The sequence below is a fragment of the Filicampus tigris genome, chromosome 7 (assembly GCF_054856515.1).
Source record: "Filicampus tigris isolate MCC_2025a chromosome 7, RoL_Ftig_1.0, whole genome shotgun sequence".
Classification (NCBI taxonomy): Eukaryota; Metazoa; Chordata; class Actinopteri; order Syngnathiformes; family Syngnathidae; genus Filicampus; species Filicampus tigris.
The window spans coordinates 1135060-1151717 of NC_141223.1; the positions used below are offsets into that span (position 1 = coordinate 1135060).

The window sequence follows — 16658 nt, forward strand, 5'->3', positions numbered from 1 at the left end:
ACTCATTAGGGAGCAGACAGTCATTAGGCTGCACTGTAGCCTCTTTGTATTTGCGTCTTCATTTTTGTGTGTGTCTGTGTGTGTGTGTGTGTGTTCACGTACGTGTGCTTGCGCAAATGTGTGCACGCGTTTGTGTGTCGCGGGCCTCTTCAAGTGTCAGTGAATGCACTGATGGACTCGTCAGTCTTTCTGACAGACTAATTTGCTGGGACAGCTACCCCCCTTGATTGGGGGGGGGGGAGTGCGCTTTAGTAGGGCGAGCCAATCAAATCAGGCAACGCGCTCGCTCACAGATCATTAGATATCCTGCATTGTGGCCATTTGACTTGTGTGGTCACACTGAGCGGGACAGCAAAGTCCTTAGTTACTTGAAAGTACTGGAAACTCGGGTTCTTCCATTCTACGGCCGCGCATGTGGTAACCATGGAGACCAGGTCCAAGAGAAGGGGCTCCAATTGGCCCCTGGAGGGCTGGGACCCCAACGTCCGACGTCTGAGCTACAAATACGCGGCCGTCATCAAGGTAAAGGTTTTGTGGAGCGTAGCGGTTAGCGTTAGCACGGGGCTATCTGTCAAGCTGTGACCTGTGTCTGACATGTCGATCTATATGCAAATGAGTCACATGACCAACTCAATTAGACAACGATGCTGCTGCTTGACTTCACTGCAGCGGGTTGAGGCGTCTGCGCTGACGTGTTTCACCTGCAGGGGGCACTAACATGCTCACATGTACTAACATGCGGGCCCTCATGACTTTTGAAACTGCAAAGAGCCATCAGGCTGAAAGGTGACTCTTATTTAACCATCCGTCCATTTTCAGAACTCCCAGAACTTTGTATAGAATGAATTAAATGATAATTAATGAATAAATTATTTCACTTTTTTAGTAATATTTTGTATTTTACGGAACATAATTTATTTCAACAAGTGATTGCAATTTTTAAAGTCTATTATTTACAATTGATTCAATTAAAAAGAATTAAACAACTGTTTGATAAAAAATATAACATTTTACTAACATTTTTGAATTCATGGAAAAAAGTTTATTTGAGTGTCATTTTCATTTTGAAATTGTATAAATTATGATTGATTTAATCACATTTAACTAACACGTGTTTGATGAAATAAAAACAAATAAAAAATGTTTATTTTACTGATACTTTTGTTTTAATTTACAACTAATAAAAATATTTTCATATCATATTTTAATAGTGTAATTTACAATTAATGTAATTATATGTTTTTTTATAATCATACAATTACGAATAGATAACATTTGCATTTTTTAAACATTATTTTCATTAAACCAGTTAACTGAGTATTCAATGAGTTCAATTACATAAAATCCTTATTAGCAATGAAATAATAGATACATTTGAATGTATTAAATTCAATGCTTGTCGAACTTGTCGTTTTTGACTCTAGTATGCATTTGATACGCTCTGATGAATTACTGGTAAGCGAACACCCGCCTGAATAATTTATTTCAAGAAATAGCTGCGCGTGGGCTGCAAAAATTTCCCTGTGATCACTGGACGTAAATGTTGCGTACTTCATCAATGCTACTTTCCGCATCAAACAAAGTATTGACGTAAAAAGAGTCGAGTCATTATTTAGGAACATCATTCAACCTGTTGATGGAGTGCGTCGTCATGGCGATGAGAGGACGCGACCGGGACACTCACTTTAATAATGAATGCAGAGCAACCCAACAAACACGTGTTGATCTTTGGCAACGCACACACATGCACAGTCAGGAATCCAATAATATTAGCATTAGCATGTAGCATGTTTAAGGTTAGCTGGGTTTTTGTGTTATGTTTGATTTGTATTTATGTAAAGCACTTTGTTTCAGCTGCAATTGTACTTCAAGTGCTTAATAAATCAAATTGAGTTGAAGAGTAAATGTTCGTTCTGGACAATGCAATGGTGAGCGAGCGCTGAAGCAGCCATGACAATGAACTGAAATGCTGTGGAATTAATTGAATTGTTGAAATGTAGAATGTGAGAATTGAAGTTGGAATGGTTTGAAATTTGGAAGGAGGCTGTAAATATGTCGAATATTGATTTGGGAATTTTCTTGCGAAAATTTGGGAATGTCGTAAATGAGCTGAATATTTTGAAAACGGAATGGCTTGAATCGCGGTAAGTAAGTGGGGGTACAATAAATATGTAACATATTTCTTACATTTAGGAATTTTTCTGATCAAATTTGCCGAATGTCTCATTCACTTGAAGGTTTTGTTGTTGTTGTGTTCTTGGGGGCGGGAGGATTTAGGAAAAATGGGAATCTTTCCACTTGAGAATGTTCTGAATTTGGTGAGACCTTTGAAGTTGGAATGGTTTGAATCAGTGGAGAAATGTGTATGGAGTAGATTAGCGAAAGTTTCGGGCTGCGTGACCGCTTTTCATTCTGATGACCTTTAGTTGAGTCGCTGTAGTCGCGAGTCCCAACGTCCCGTCAGGATGAGCTCGGAGTGTCTTCTATCCGAAATCCAACACCTGCTTGACACACCTAAAAGGAGCGAGCGGCTTCTTGTTGCCATTGACGACCGAGGGGAGTGTGTGGGACTCAACACACACACGGGAAAATATTGATGGAGGTGAAAACGAAGCTCAACTATTGCAGCGCTTTCCTCTCAACTTGATCAAGAAAAGCAGGATGGTCATCAGCTTCTGACTTTTTGGTGGGAATAAGTGGACTGTGGCTTGGATCGGGACAAGACTTTTTTTTTTTTTTTATTACTGAATTTGCATGTGTGTCTGTGAGTGTGCGTGGGAAAACCATGTACAAACGTCGGGACTATGTGGATCTTTACGAGAAGGATCAGGCCAAATGGGCTCTGCTCCGAAATGTCAACACTGTCGTGAAACAAAGCACGCTCTTACCGGTATGATCCTCAACACTCTGTGTGTGTGTGTGTGTAAATTGTATTCAGGGCATACTTGCGGGTGGTGAAATGTCTTTCTGATTCTTCGTTTTGACAGGGTTTGTGTTTGACATTTAAATGATGTTCTTAAAGTGGAAGCCAACCCAAACATTTTTTTCTCAAGAATATATTCTATGCAGGCCTGCTGCATTCTGATTAACATTGCGTTTGTGGAATAAGAGTTAATCCAGCCGTTTTTTAGCTAGCTCATGGGGCGGCCATTTTGTCACTTCTGTGGACTGAAAATGACATCACAAATGCTCGGGGCTCAGGTAGCGACCAATCACGGCTCATCTGTTTCCTGAAGCTGAACCATGATTGGTGGTTACCCGAGCAACTGTGATGTCATTTTCAGTCAACAGAAGTGACAAAATGGCCGCCCTCTGAGATGGCTAAAAGCGGCTAGAATTTTTCTGCCTAACTCTTACTCCACAAACGCAGTATTCATCAGAATGCCGTGTTTTCGACTAGTGGGCTTGCATAGAACACATTCTTAAGAAAATAAAATGTTTGGGTTGACTTTAAAGACTCCGTAAGACTGGCTAACGCTGGCATGACTGAACTGTCTTTGCCAGGGCGACTACGTGTGGTTGGACCTGAAGAGTGGTCGGGAGTTTGAGGTTCCCATCGGCGCAGTGGTCAAACTCTGCGATTCGGGACAGATCCAGGTGGTGGATGATGAAGGGAATGTGAGTTTGAGAATTCATTTTACCTTCCAAAAAAATAAGAAATGCTTTCCTAACACATGCATCATTGGGATTACAAGTAACTTGTATTTCTTTGTACATTAGTTGCTGGGGCCAAAAAGTTTTAGATCTGGCGTAAAGTTCCTGTGTCACAGGATGTTCAAGGGAAGTCAACCCAAACGGTTTTTTTTTCAAGATTATGTTCTATGCAGGCCCACTAGACCAATCGAGGCTCAGCTTCAGAAAACAGATGAGCTATGATTGGCCGTTACCTGAGCCCTGAGAAACTGTGATTTCATTGTGACAAAATGGCCGCCCCTTCAGATGGACAAAGACGTTTGTGAATCTCTCCACAAAAGACGATTCAATTCGATATGGTATGGCTGAGTTCATTAGTGTGATGTAATGATTTTGTTGTTGTTATTTTACACACATTTGAATGAATTTGTCAGTCCTGTAAATGTGCTAATCCCTTCTAAAATATATCTCTCCAATAAAAGACGATTCGATACGTATCTACGGTTTTCCGGTTCGAAACGTTTTTTGTTACACCCCTACTAAAAACGGGTGGATATTGCTGCTTAACTCCTATTCCACAAACACAGTATTAATCCGAATGCCTTGTTTCAACCAGTGGGCCTGCATAGAACATATCCTTGGAAAAAAAAATTGGGGTTGACTTCCGCTTTGAAGATCACTTAAAGGTGACCTCCAGAACAATCCCCAGGAACTCTATTTTGGAAAGAGTACCCAACAGAAAAAGTAGTAGGATACATCTAGGGTGACGTTCCCGTCGTACAAAAGTCCTTTAGTTGATGTTGAAGATCGGAAGTGTCTTCAACCCATGAAGATCGACAGACGGTAATCCTTAGTGATCTTTTTGGACGGTTCCTGCAGGAGCACTGGATCTCCCCTCAGAACGCCACCAACATCAAGCCCATGCATCCCACCTCCATCCATGGCGTGGAGGACATGATCCGCCTGGGCGACCTCAACGAGGCCGGAATCCTGCGCAACCTGCTCATCAGATACAGCGAGAAGCTCATCTACGTGAGTCCCGCACCACCTTCTTGTCCCCTGTCCTGGTTGCTCAACCAATCTAGTCATACCTGACAGACTTGGAGCTCATCATGCAGAGTGTTTCATCTCCTATTTTCTGCTCTTCTTCGCCTTATGCTTTTCTTGTCCATCTTTTGCCTTTCTTGCCATTCCTCTGTCGGTTTCTTCCAAAGACAAACTGTGGCGGCAGGGTAAGTGTGCAACCTAAACCAGATGCCATTGGCTGAGGCTTAACATCCTACTTGTGGCATGTTTTAAATGTTGGATGGCGACAATGAGCTAGAAATGTTGTTGTACGGATCGCAATAACTGAGCTGGACAGATGAACGCCGGTGCCTGGTGGTAAGCGAGATGAGCATGCGTGCATGTAGACCGATTCCAACATGGCCACTTCTTCTCTCGTGGCCGACGGCAACACACACGCTGCATGAATATTCTACAGGTGGTTTCAGAATCCAGCCAGTGTTTAGAGTGACTTGTTCAAATAAAATCAAACCCACACAAAGCACGTTGAACCACTGGAAGCCAAGGTTTTCAGTCAGAGATTGGTGAGTTTGGACTCAGGGTTGGGAGACAAGTCTTCCCTTGGATACGGGAGTTCACGTATCGGAGGTTCTTGTTCACAACTGAAGACCGAGAGCTGAGCCAAAAGACTGCTGCCCCCATGATGGACTGACGAACCACTAGTGACTGAAAGTACAAGATGGTGCATCAAAGTGGACAAAATAAGTCTCCATTTGTCGGGTGGACCAGTGGTCATTTGCCTCCGAGTTCTGAAATTGGGGTTCCCAGTCTGGTCTCCAGCCGTCTTAGTTTGCATGTTCTACACTTTGCTTCCATCTGTTTTCTCCAGGTACTGTGGCTTCCTCCAGCTGTCCACTAACAAGTACAGTACATGTTAGCTTCATTGAAGAGTCTAAATCAGTGGTTCTTTTTACACCAAGTACTACCTAAAAAAATCTTTGGGTCTCAAAGTATGCAACCGCCATCATGACCGCCATAGGATACAGAAGTCTAGTAGTCGTGTTCATCAAAAACAAGACAAGGGTTTCATGCCTAAGTATATTCACGCTGAGAGAGAGGCTGAGGTCTTGAGACGAGGAAAGGTCTGGACTTCTCGCATGATTGAACCACCGGTCTTGGCTCATCTTGGCTTTCCCGTTTCCTTCTAGACATACACGGGGTCCATCCTGGTGGCCATCAACCCATATCAGCTGCTTCCCATCTACACGGCGGACCAGATCCGCCTCTACACCAACAAGAAGATTGGCGAGATGCCTCCTCACATCTTTGCCATCGCAGACAACTGTTACTTCAACATGCAGAGGAACAACCGTGACCAGTGCTGCATCATTAGGTATGCTTGAAGTCTTGCTGGCTTTACTGGGGTTGCTCCAACTTTCCTCTGGTTTGCGACCCAATAGTGGGGAGTCCGGAGCGGGAAAGACTGAAAGCACCAAGCTGATCCTACAGTTCCTGGCAGCCATCAGCGGTCAACACTCGTGGATCGAGCAGCAGGTCCTGGAGGCCAATCCCATTCTGGAGGGTAAGTCCGCCGTCACCCGGACTTAGGAGCGCCCCCGACTTGTACGTTTTTTGAGTTGAGAGCCGTCAACAAGTTTTTGGGGAACTGATTAATAGCATTTCAAACTAATTCAATCAAATTGGAGTAAATTGTAAATTCTGAATGAATGAAACGCGCATGTCAAGGTAGGCGTGTATTGGCCACCTCGAACCGCTTGATGATTTCAGCCTCACCGCTCGCTCGTTTGTCCCGCAGCCTTTGGAAACGCAAAGACCATTCGCAACGACAACTCGTCCCGCTTCGGCAAATACATTGACATCCACTTCAACAAGAGAGGAGCCATCGAGGGAGCCAAGATCGAGCAATACCTGCTGGAGAAATCGCGAGTCTGTCGGCAGGTATGACTCACCCCGCCCTCGCCTGCTGTCAATCAGAGACTGGCGTGGCAGTCTCGGTAAAACGTGTGTGCGTGAGCAGGCTCAGGATGAAAGGAACTACCACATCTTCTACTGCATGTTGAAGGGCATGGCGGCCGATGACAAGAAGAAGCTGGGCCTCAGCAAGGCCACCGACTACACCTACCTCACTATAGTCAGTCAACACCTTGCTGCCGTCTGTTCCGTCCAAAGTCTCAATTCCATTTGGACGTAAAAACATCAATCCTGCTGTTTCGGACTTACAATGCCGAGTGCGTTTGTGTGCAGGGAAAGTGTACCGTATGTGACGGGCGTGACGACATGAAGGAATACTCCAACATACGCTCGGCAATGAAGGTAACACGGGGCGCGCCTCTATGACACCTGACTTCCTGTACAACACCTGAGTTCCTGTGTGCCGAATGATTTCCGGCATTACATCCGACTTCCTGTATTCAACCTAACTTCCTGAGTTACACCTGCCTTTCTGTATAAAATCGGACTTCCTAAGTCCCGCCGGACTTCCCGTATGACCCCCGTTTCCTGTGTTGCACCAGATGTCCCGTCCGACACCTGACTTCTTATACAACATCTGACTTCCGACATTCAACCTGACTTATGAAATGAATTTTGACTTCCCGTGAGACATGTTTTCCCTGCGTTCCGCCGGTTTTCCTGTACAACACCATACGAGGCCTGACTTCCTTGGCCACCTGACTTACTACATGAAACCTGACTTCACATGACTTCCCACGCAAGTGTAATAATTGTGACCGTATGAGACGTCGGCATGTGTGACAACGTCTTTTGCAGGTTCTGATGTTCACAGACAAAGAGAACTGGGAGATCTCCAAACTGCTGGCGGCCATTTTACACATGGGCAACCTGCGCTACGAAGGTCTTCCCGAACGCTTCAATAGTTTCTTGATTGCAATGTGAAACCAGACATTTACTGTGTGCCATTTCAAGACATTGTGAACTCATTTTGGTTTTCATGCCGACAACGAACGGACGCATCTGCAGCTCGCACGTACGACAACCTGGACGCTTGTGAGGTCGTACGCGGCCCGCATCTTTCCACCGCGTCAACACTGCTCGAGGTCAGCAAGCTTTGTCACTTCAATGCCACAACGACTACGACCGCTGCTACGGCTAATGAGCATAATTGTAACAATTAGGGCTGCAACTAGTCTTTAACGATGAATCTGTTGAGTATTTTGTCGATTCATTGATAAATCGGATAAAACGTATTCCCACCTGCTTGTTCAATGACAGGACATCATTTTCAGATTGACTTCCAGAAGTGAAATTAAGTAAATTAGAATCTGGTTTTGGTCCGTATCATGTCAGAAAATTGGCAAAAACGCAGATTCATTGTTTTTCAAAGTAAAAGCAAATGTTTGCATCCAGAAATCAGAGAATATTTACTGTTGAGAGTCTGAGATGTTGAGGATTTGGACAATTCTAAATTAGAAGAGGGAATCGATTATCGAAAAATGATCAGTTGATGCTATTGTGGATTCGTTGTCGATTATTGTATGAAATTGTCGCGCTGCTAATAATGACGACAACAGTAAATCAAATTCAATGGCCATTTTCCAAATGCTCAAAGATGGTTACAATATCATTCAAAAACAGTCAACATTCACGCCCACTCTCAGTGTCGGACCGCCACATCCCTCAACAGGCCAGGCCCCGCCTTTTGCAGGTGCACGCATTCAGTCACAGATGATACAGTACTTTAAAAGCATGCCAACCCAACGTTGACAAAAATAACACCTGCACCTCTCGTGCATACGTTTTGGTATTATTATATGCGTGAAGCTTTAAATCACCAACTAAACATTTGGTCACTGGATTTCCTCTAACGTCAGTTGGTCTGATAAACGACGATTGCTGCATGGGCAGTAAATATTTGCTGAACATCTTCAATTGTTGTTTTGTCAAACCGATAAAACATACTTCATCATTGGCAAAAAAAAAAATACCTTGACCTAACATTCGGTCAGAGTACAAATCATTTTGGGCAATCACGAAAAAAAAGTGCACGTCATCATCGTTAGTCGGTTTTGTGTACAATAGAAAAATATGGTCATGTGACATCATCACAGTTTTCCTTTTAGCCATCAGTCTATTGACGCAATAAAAACCCACCAACTAAAAAATTGACCAGAGCTTAATTATAGTGTAAAAGTATTACACATACCGTGAAAAGTTAACTGTAAATGTTATTTTTAATGTCACTGTCACGCAGGTGGACGGCAAGGACCTGATGAACTGCCTAACGAGCAGGACGTTGATCACCAGAGGAGAAACCGTGTCCACGCCACTCAGCATGGAACAAGCGCTGGACGTGCGAGACGCCTTCGTCAAGGTCAAACGCTCAAACAAGCCTCCGGCTCTCTCGCGCGGTCGCGACTAACACTTTGTCGGTGTGCGCGCGCCCTTGTGTGTGTGTGTAGGGTATTTACGGTCGTCTGTTCGTGTGGATCGTGGAGAAGATCAACGCCGCCATCTACAAGCCTTCGTCCTCGCACACCAAAGTTGTCAGACGCTCCATCGGACTGCTGGACATCTTCGGCTTTGAGAACTTCACCGTCAACAGGTGCAACACACACACACGCAAATGCTCTCACATTGGGCACACACACACACACACATCTCATACATACGCGCGCACACACAATCGCTCTCACGCATAACATACACACATGCACACACAAATGCTTTCATAACCACATTAGAGACACTCACTTCACGCACACGCACGATTGCTCTCACACATAAAATACACACCTCGCACTCACATGCAGTATTCACATACTCAAACCACTAGACACGCACAATGCATACACTCTCCCACGCGTGCACACACACACAAACAAGCTCTCACACCCATCCCACAGACACAAACATACTCTCACACATGGGCGCTTACAAACATATCTACTCTCATGAACTTGCTCTCACACGTACCGCACGCACACACCCTCTCACTCACATCTCATCACGCAAACATGCTGTACACACACCAAAACACAAACACAAAAATGCTCTCACACGTGGCGACACACACGCTACATCAACACCACGAAAAACACACACATACGCACACACCATCACAAAGGCCACCTTTACACATTACATATGTAAGACATCATTAGTCTTACACACACGCATCCCACATTTGGTCACTGTCTTGTGAAAAACACGCTTGTCCAATTTTGGAATTTCAAAAAATGTTCACGTTAATGCCATGTCCGTCACGCGGAAACACTACTCATGTAAAAATAGGAAAAAGGAAAAAAAACGGACATAAGTGTTTTTTACGGGACAGTGACGATATGCAACATTTACACACGCACACACGCTCTTGCACACATTACACACACGCGCACGGTTTTGAGCGCGCGCGCGCGTGTGTGTCGGCAGTTTCGAGCAGCTTTGCATCAACTTCGCCAACGAGAACCTGCAGCAGTTCTTCGTGCGTCACGTGTTCAAACTGGAGCAGGAGGAGTACAACCTGGAGAACATCAACTGGCAGCACATCGAGTTCACCGACAACCAGGACGCGCTGGACATGATCGCCATCAAGCCCATGAACATCATCTCACTCATCGACGAGGAGAGCCGATTCCCCAAGGTACGCGACGACGGGCGTGCCACTGCCGATCGGCTGCCGAAATCAAGCGTGCGTGCGTGCGTGCGTGCGTGTTGTAGGGTACAGACAGCACCATGTTGAACAAACTCAACTTCCAGCACAAAGTCAACAGCAACTACATTCCACCCAAGAACAACCACGAGACTCAGTTTGGCATCCAGCACTTTGCCGGCGTGGTCTACTACGAAACCAGAGGTACCAAGCCGCTGCTCACGCGGTGCGACTTCCAATTTGCCACTTGGGGTCCTTTTCTCGTTTGTGTTGCGAGACGCGACTTGGGGAATGAAGCCAATGAAAAACGGGGCGGCGCGCTTGCGCCTCGACTCACTTGAGCGCATGCACAATGACAACACTCGCGAGGCTAATCAGCTGGCTCCCGATGTCACTCAATAGGCCGCGCCCCTTAAAGGATAAGTCAACCCAAACCTTTTTTTTTTCCCCCAAGAATATGTTCTATGCAGGCCCTCTAGTCAAAACAAGGCATTCAGATAAATATTCCAGAATCCAGACGTTTTTAGCTAGCTCAGGGGGCGGCCATTTTGTCACATCTGTCGACTGCTCGGGGCTCAGCTAACGACCAATCGTGGCTTAGCTTCAGAAAACGGGTCAGTGAGTGGTCGTTACCTGAGCCCCGAGCAACCGCGATGTCATTTTCAGTCCACGGAAGTGACAAAATGGCCGCCCCCTGCGCTAGCCGAAAACGGCTGGATTTCTCATATTCCACAAAGGCAATATTCATCAGAATGCCTTGTTTCGACTTGTGAGCCTGCATAGAACATATTCTTTGGAAAAAAAAATATGTCTGGGTTGACTTCCCTTTTCGCGTAGAATCCGCACGTGGAGCGAGTGTGTGTACAATGTGCGTGTGCGGCAGGCTTCCTGGAGAAGAACAGGGACACGTTATACGGCGACATCATCCAGCTGGTCCACTCGTCCAAGAACAAGTTCATCAAGCAGATTTTCCAGGCCGATGTTGCCATGGTAACACGCACATTTCCTCTCAAGAAGAAAACGTGAACAAAGTTGATGTGTGTAACTTGTTCCTCTCTCGCATGTTTCCAAACGTCTCCTTCTGTGTGTTGTTTGCATGATTTGTTGCTTTCCTGACAGTTTCTGTGTGGCTTTGCTCCTTGTCTACATCTTCCATCCAGCCCTCTCCCAAAGGTAACACGGCCAAAGCGTCAGCTCCTTCTTTCTCTCTTCTCTCAGTCGATTCTCCAAACACAAACGAACCTTCGCGGCTGACCGCTTCCTTCGGCACTGAAGCCTTACGGCGAGACACTTTTAACAAAACCGGCGCGCTCCAACCGGATTATTTTCACTTGTCATAGTCTAAAAAACAGACTTTCGGTCTCGACGGGACAAAATGCAGCACGGCTCCCGCAGAACGAGGAAGAGGCAGAGTTTGACATTGATAGTTTGTTCTTGAGATATTTTCAACCCTTTAGATTGGTTGATCATGCGGAACAATAACAGAAGATGAGGGCACTTTGCGACTGGCATCTACACGGCGGTGTCATCGACGGATATTTGGACAGAAACAGTCAAGCAATATACTGTAAAACAAAAAACGTTGGTCGAAATTATGGTAGAAAAAAAAAAAAAAGCTGTCAAATAGCAACAGTCAAAAGCCATAAAATCGAAAATGGTACGTCACCGTAGTCAATACTTTGAATTTAATCAAACAAGAAATAAGACAAATTTTTCATTTGTATTTTTTACAGCGGTAATATGTAGAAAAGACTTATTTCTGAGAAGAACTTTTTGTACCGTAAACGTAGAAAATGTTTAACTGTAATTTAACCGTAGTTTTGGCAACCGTAGCTGCCGGTATTTCACCGTTTGTACATTGGGATTTTTTAAGTAGCAGTGCATTTTGTACCGTCAATGTTGAAAATGTGTCAACCTAATTTAACGGTAGCTTTTTGGCAATAAAACCATAAAAACGGCATTTTTTTTTTCAGTGTACACACATACATATAATATAGCAATATTCACAGAACCATGTTCTTTATCCTCTGCGAAGAACTGATATGAGTGCGACGCACTGAAAGCCTCTCTGTACATGTCTGTATTATACTGCCCTCATGTGGCCCACAAGGAGCGGCACGACGTCCATTGCGATTCACATTTCAGATCGCAGCTAAACTAGCGCCTGATGCTCATGAAAACGAGTCGCAGAAATCTGTTGACACGCAACGTAACAGGAGGGCTACGCACTGAACCAAATGCAGGAACAATAAAAACAGCTAAATGACTGCAACAAATTCAACTACATGACAATAAACCGCATCATGAAAATGATTCAAGAATGGAACATGGGACATATTTTGTCCACCTCTGTTCTACACACACTGGACACAATCAACAAAATGTTTGAAACATTGAGACATAAAGAGGAAGAAGGTCAGGAAGGACACAAACGACCAACTTTGTGTGTGTGTGTGTGTGTGTGTGTGTGTGTGTGCGGGTGTGCGGGTGTGCGCGCGTGTGTGTGTAGGGGGCAGAAACCAGGAAGCGTTCTCCCACTCTCAGCAGTCAGTTCAAAAAATCTCTGGAGCTGCTGATGAGAACGTTGAGCGTCTGCCAGCCCTTTTTCGTCCGCTGCATCAAACCCAACGAGTACAAGAAGCCCATGGTGAGTCCCCGTGCGCGCACGACCGTCTTGGTAACGCCGCGGGTTACCATGGAAACGTGTTACGTTTGCCAGCCGGCTGTAACGCGTCACGTGGCTGCAAATAATGAACCGTGACGACTTGTTTCCCGTGCAGCTTGCACACGTGAGAAGGAATTGTTAGAAGAGCGTAACAAGTAAGAGTAAGCGGCTGCTCCGTTCACAAAGCAGCTTGATCATGAAATAAGCAGGGACAACTTCTTATTTAAAGCGGAAGTCAAGCCAAACATCTTTTTTTTTCAAGAACATGTTCCCAGCAGGCTATTTTGTCTTCCGTCGACTGAAAATGACATCACAACTGCTGACAACGACCAATCGCGGTTGACCTGTTTTCTGAATCTGAGCCGTGATTGGTCCTTGTGAGCAGTTGCGATGTCATTTTCAGTCGACGGAAGACAAAATGGCCGCCCCCAGAGATGGCTAAAAACGAGTGGATTAACACTTATTCCACAAACGCAATATTTATCGGAATGCCCGCTTTCAACTAGTGGGCTTGCACAGAAAATATTTTTGAAAAAAAAAAGTTTCCACTTTAAACTAGCTTTTTACGAGCTTGCTGTCACAAATACAAAACAAGTAGCTGCTTCATTTGCTAATACGTTGATACATGTAGTAACTACTGTTGTTGTAACACACAAATAGTGGTTACATGTACAGCTACATCTTTCGTAGATGGAACGTTTTGTTTATTCTATTTCAACAGCTAGTTAGTGCATAAAACAGATATTGATTTATTCCATGTAAACGTGACAATAATTCTTTTTTTCAAATTTACCTAGAGGTAAATAAAAACCTTAAGAAAAACAAAGTATTGAACATAGACAACGCAAGACAAGATGAGCTCATTAACCACATGTAAACGCTAGTTAGTGCATGTAACATACTTACTTATTTGTTAGCTGTAATGTCCTCTTTATTGACAGCTAGCTAGTAACTGTAACATCTACTTATTGCATGTAACAAGTCCCCATGAACCCGCAGCTACGGTATGAAAATGCAGCCGGTCGCAGACTTCGTGTCACAGCTCGTTCATAAATGTGACGGCAACTTCCCAAATGTAACAAATGCTTATTTATGTGTGACAAAAGCAGTCGTTGTTGCATGTCGCAGCTAGTCGCTAACAGCTAGCTGAAGCATGAAAGTGCTAGTGATTTCACGTTACAGCTTGTTTGTAAATGTAACAGCGAGTTGGTGTATGAAACCGGTACTTGTGTATCAACATCAACAGCGCTTATTTCATGCTACAGCTAGTTACCTGTGTGGAAAGATGAGTTTTGACGTGGAACGTGACAGCTAATTCTTTACAAGTAATGAAAAGATGTTGCCATGTGCACTAACTAACTTTGACATGCAATAAACAAATGTCTGTGACATGTAAACAAGCTGTTAGACATGCACTAACGTCACGTGTAATAACTTAGCTTGTGTGTGTGTGTGTGGGGGTGTGTGTGTGTTTGTGTGTGTGTGTGTGTGTTGCAGCTGTTTGATCGGGATTTGTGTGTGCGCCAGCTGAGGTACTCTGGAATGATGGAGACCATTCGCATCCGTCGCGCAGGCTATCCCATCCGCTACACCTTTGTGGAGTTTGTGGACCGCTACCGCGTGCTCATGCCTGGAGTCAAACCCGCCTACAAGCAGGTAGCGTTTTTCATGCCACAAGATCAGACACAGCGCCGCCTTGGGATGTCGAGACACGAGCCGCCCGCCCATTTTTGGGCTTTGGCCTGCGAGCGCAGACTTCAGATCCGGGCGCCTTTTCAGCCAGATAACTTAATGCTAATGCTAAACGGCATGTGACGATGCCGCGCTTGAACCACTTAAGCAACGCGGTGAACGCAAACGGCGCAGCAACACGTGTAGACTGACAGTATAACGACACTCAAGGGTCATACTCTTTGTCCTCTACGTCGACGGATCAATATTAGCGCCGTACTGGCATTTGCGTGTGTGTCTTCCAGGAGGATCTGAGGGGAACCTGCCAGAGGATCGCAGAGGCCGTGCTGGGCCGAGACGACGACTGGCAGATGGGAAAGACCAAGATCTTCCTCAAGGTGACTCGTAATAATCCCACACAATGCCACTCAACTACTGCCGATGTGAGTTCAACTACTGCAATGAGCCTCTCATTATGCCCATCAACTTATTTCGCCAAAGTTTGTACGTGCACTATATAGAGAAAGTGATTGGGACACATCAAGCAAGTTAACACGAATCAAACTTGTTCCGCACTTCTGGAACGAGCTCATATGCGCTAACTAGCTGTCACGTGTAACAAATAGGTCGCTGTTATATTCAAGAACCAAGTAGCCGCTGCATGCACTTGTTAGCTCTAATTCTATATGGACACAAGTATTGAGACAGCTACGTCGGAGGTTATTTATTATTATTATTATTATTATCAGAGCAAACTGAGCGTCCGTCATTCGTCATGCGTCTGCGCTGCGCACACCCTTCCGTCGTCCCTCAATGGCCCTTTTTTTCCCAGACTATGATGTGGGCAGAGATATGTTGATGGTCCTCCACAGTTGACTGGGACTAGCCCAACAACTGCAGCGGATTCCCGTGTGAGAGAAGTTTGGATGTGATTGTTTCCAATTGTGCCAATTGCAGACAGGAAGTCGTTTTGATGACCGGCCTCATATTTTCTGTTTTGATGTTGTTTTATCAGATGATCGGGCTTTTGTAATCATTTGGGTCGGTTTCCGTTTCGGGTCACGCACGAGCGACTCGCTCGGTGACGTGGACTTTGTGTGAGTCTCTGGACGGCTGTTTGCTTTCAGGCTGGCCTCCAGGAAGCCTGACAGGAAGTAGAAAGTGCAGGAAGGAGCATCACGCTCTCTTTCCTGACAGGAAGCCGACAGACAAACCGCAGTGCAAAGGGTCCAATAATAAGAAAAGGCAGACAGTCACTGATTTCAGAGATTGTCTCAGTGATTGTTTGCCGTTTTCAGTGAGGGGCGGGCACGATATTGCCTCGCGTTCCACACGCGGCCTCATTCAAATCGGGCCCACCAAGCATGCGAATGGCCTCCACGGAGACGGCTAACGAGCCGTTGGTTCCGCAGGATCATCACGACATGCTGCTGGAGATCGAGAGGGACAAGGCCATCACCGACAAGGTGGTCCTCATCCAGAAGGTGGTGCGAGGTTTCAAAGACCGGTAGGGGTCTGCATTGGCTTCGACATCCGGGATCATCTCTTTGACCGCGGGGGGGAAGTCTTTGCATCCAACCGTTTTCTAGAATATGCAATGAAACAGCACCACCGACAGGAATCTGTCAGTCATTACATTCTGTCGTCGTATCGTCAGATCCAACTTCCTGAGGATGAGGAAGTCGGCCATGCTGATCCAGAAGACGTGGCGAGGATACCAGTGCAGGAAGAACTACGGCGCCGTGAGGATCGTTCTCATCACATCCAATCGAGTGTGTCATGTGGTGCCCGTGTGGAGACGAGATCCTGGTCCTTGTCCTTTCAGATGCGGGCGGGCTTCTCTCGCCTGCAGGCTCTGGTGCGCTCCAGGAAATTGTGCGCGTCGTACCACGCGGCTCGCCAGCGCATCAGCGGCTTCCAGGGCCGATGCCGAGGCTTCCTGGTGCGCCGGGCCTTCAGACACCGACTGTGGGCCGTCATCAGCATCCAGGCGTACACCCGCGGGATGATCGCACGCAGGCTCTACCGCAGGCTCAGAGGCGAGGTAGGGCACGT

The 16658-nt window shown here is 45.6% G+C and overlaps 1 protein-coding gene across 5 annotated transcripts in view; it reads left to right on the plus strand.

Annotated features, from left to right (window-relative positions):
* The first annotated feature begins 344 nt into the window (after positions 1 to 344).
* The window catches only part of myo7aa (myosin VIIAa), a 29651-nt gene continuing 13337 nt past the window's right edge, over positions 345 to 16658 (plus strand). For 2 of the 5 annotated variants that reach the window (XM_086035241.1, XM_086035242.1), the window contains exons 1-23: positions 345 to 522; positions 3505 to 3618; positions 4513 to 4665; positions 4848 to 4865; positions 5847 to 6031; positions 6099 to 6220; positions 6455 to 6597; positions 6677 to 6790; positions 6904 to 6972; positions 7429 to 7513; positions 7639 to 7715; positions 8870 to 8989; positions 9078 to 9220; positions 10048 to 10258; positions 10336 to 10471; positions 11151 to 11257; positions 11387 to 11440; positions 12777 to 12914; positions 14430 to 14588; positions 14909 to 15001; positions 16016 to 16110; positions 16261 to 16345; positions 16429 to 16647. In XM_086035241.1, the coding sequence (XP_085891367.1) occupies positions 424 to 522; positions 3505 to 3618; positions 4513 to 4665; positions 4848 to 4865; positions 5847 to 6031; positions 6099 to 6220; positions 6455 to 6597; positions 6677 to 6790; positions 6904 to 6972; positions 7429 to 7513; positions 7639 to 7715; positions 8870 to 8989; positions 9078 to 9220; positions 10048 to 10258; positions 10336 to 10471; positions 11151 to 11257; positions 11387 to 11440; positions 12777 to 12914; positions 14430 to 14588; positions 14909 to 15001; positions 16016 to 16110; positions 16261 to 16345; positions 16429 to 16647 (2739 nt within the window). In that variant the 5' untranslated portion in view covers positions 345 to 423. The remainder of the gene's footprint in view (positions 523 to 3504; positions 3619 to 4512; positions 4666 to 4847; positions 4866 to 5846; positions 6032 to 6098; positions 6221 to 6454; positions 6598 to 6676; positions 6791 to 6903; positions 6973 to 7428; positions 7514 to 7638; positions 7716 to 8869; positions 8990 to 9077; positions 9221 to 10047; positions 10259 to 10335; positions 10472 to 11150; positions 11258 to 11386; positions 11441 to 12776; positions 12915 to 14429; positions 14589 to 14908; positions 15002 to 16015; positions 16111 to 16260; positions 16346 to 16428; positions 16648 to 16658) is intronic. The other 3 variants (XM_086035245.1, XM_086035244.1, XM_086035246.1) reach the window with 3 other exon arrangements.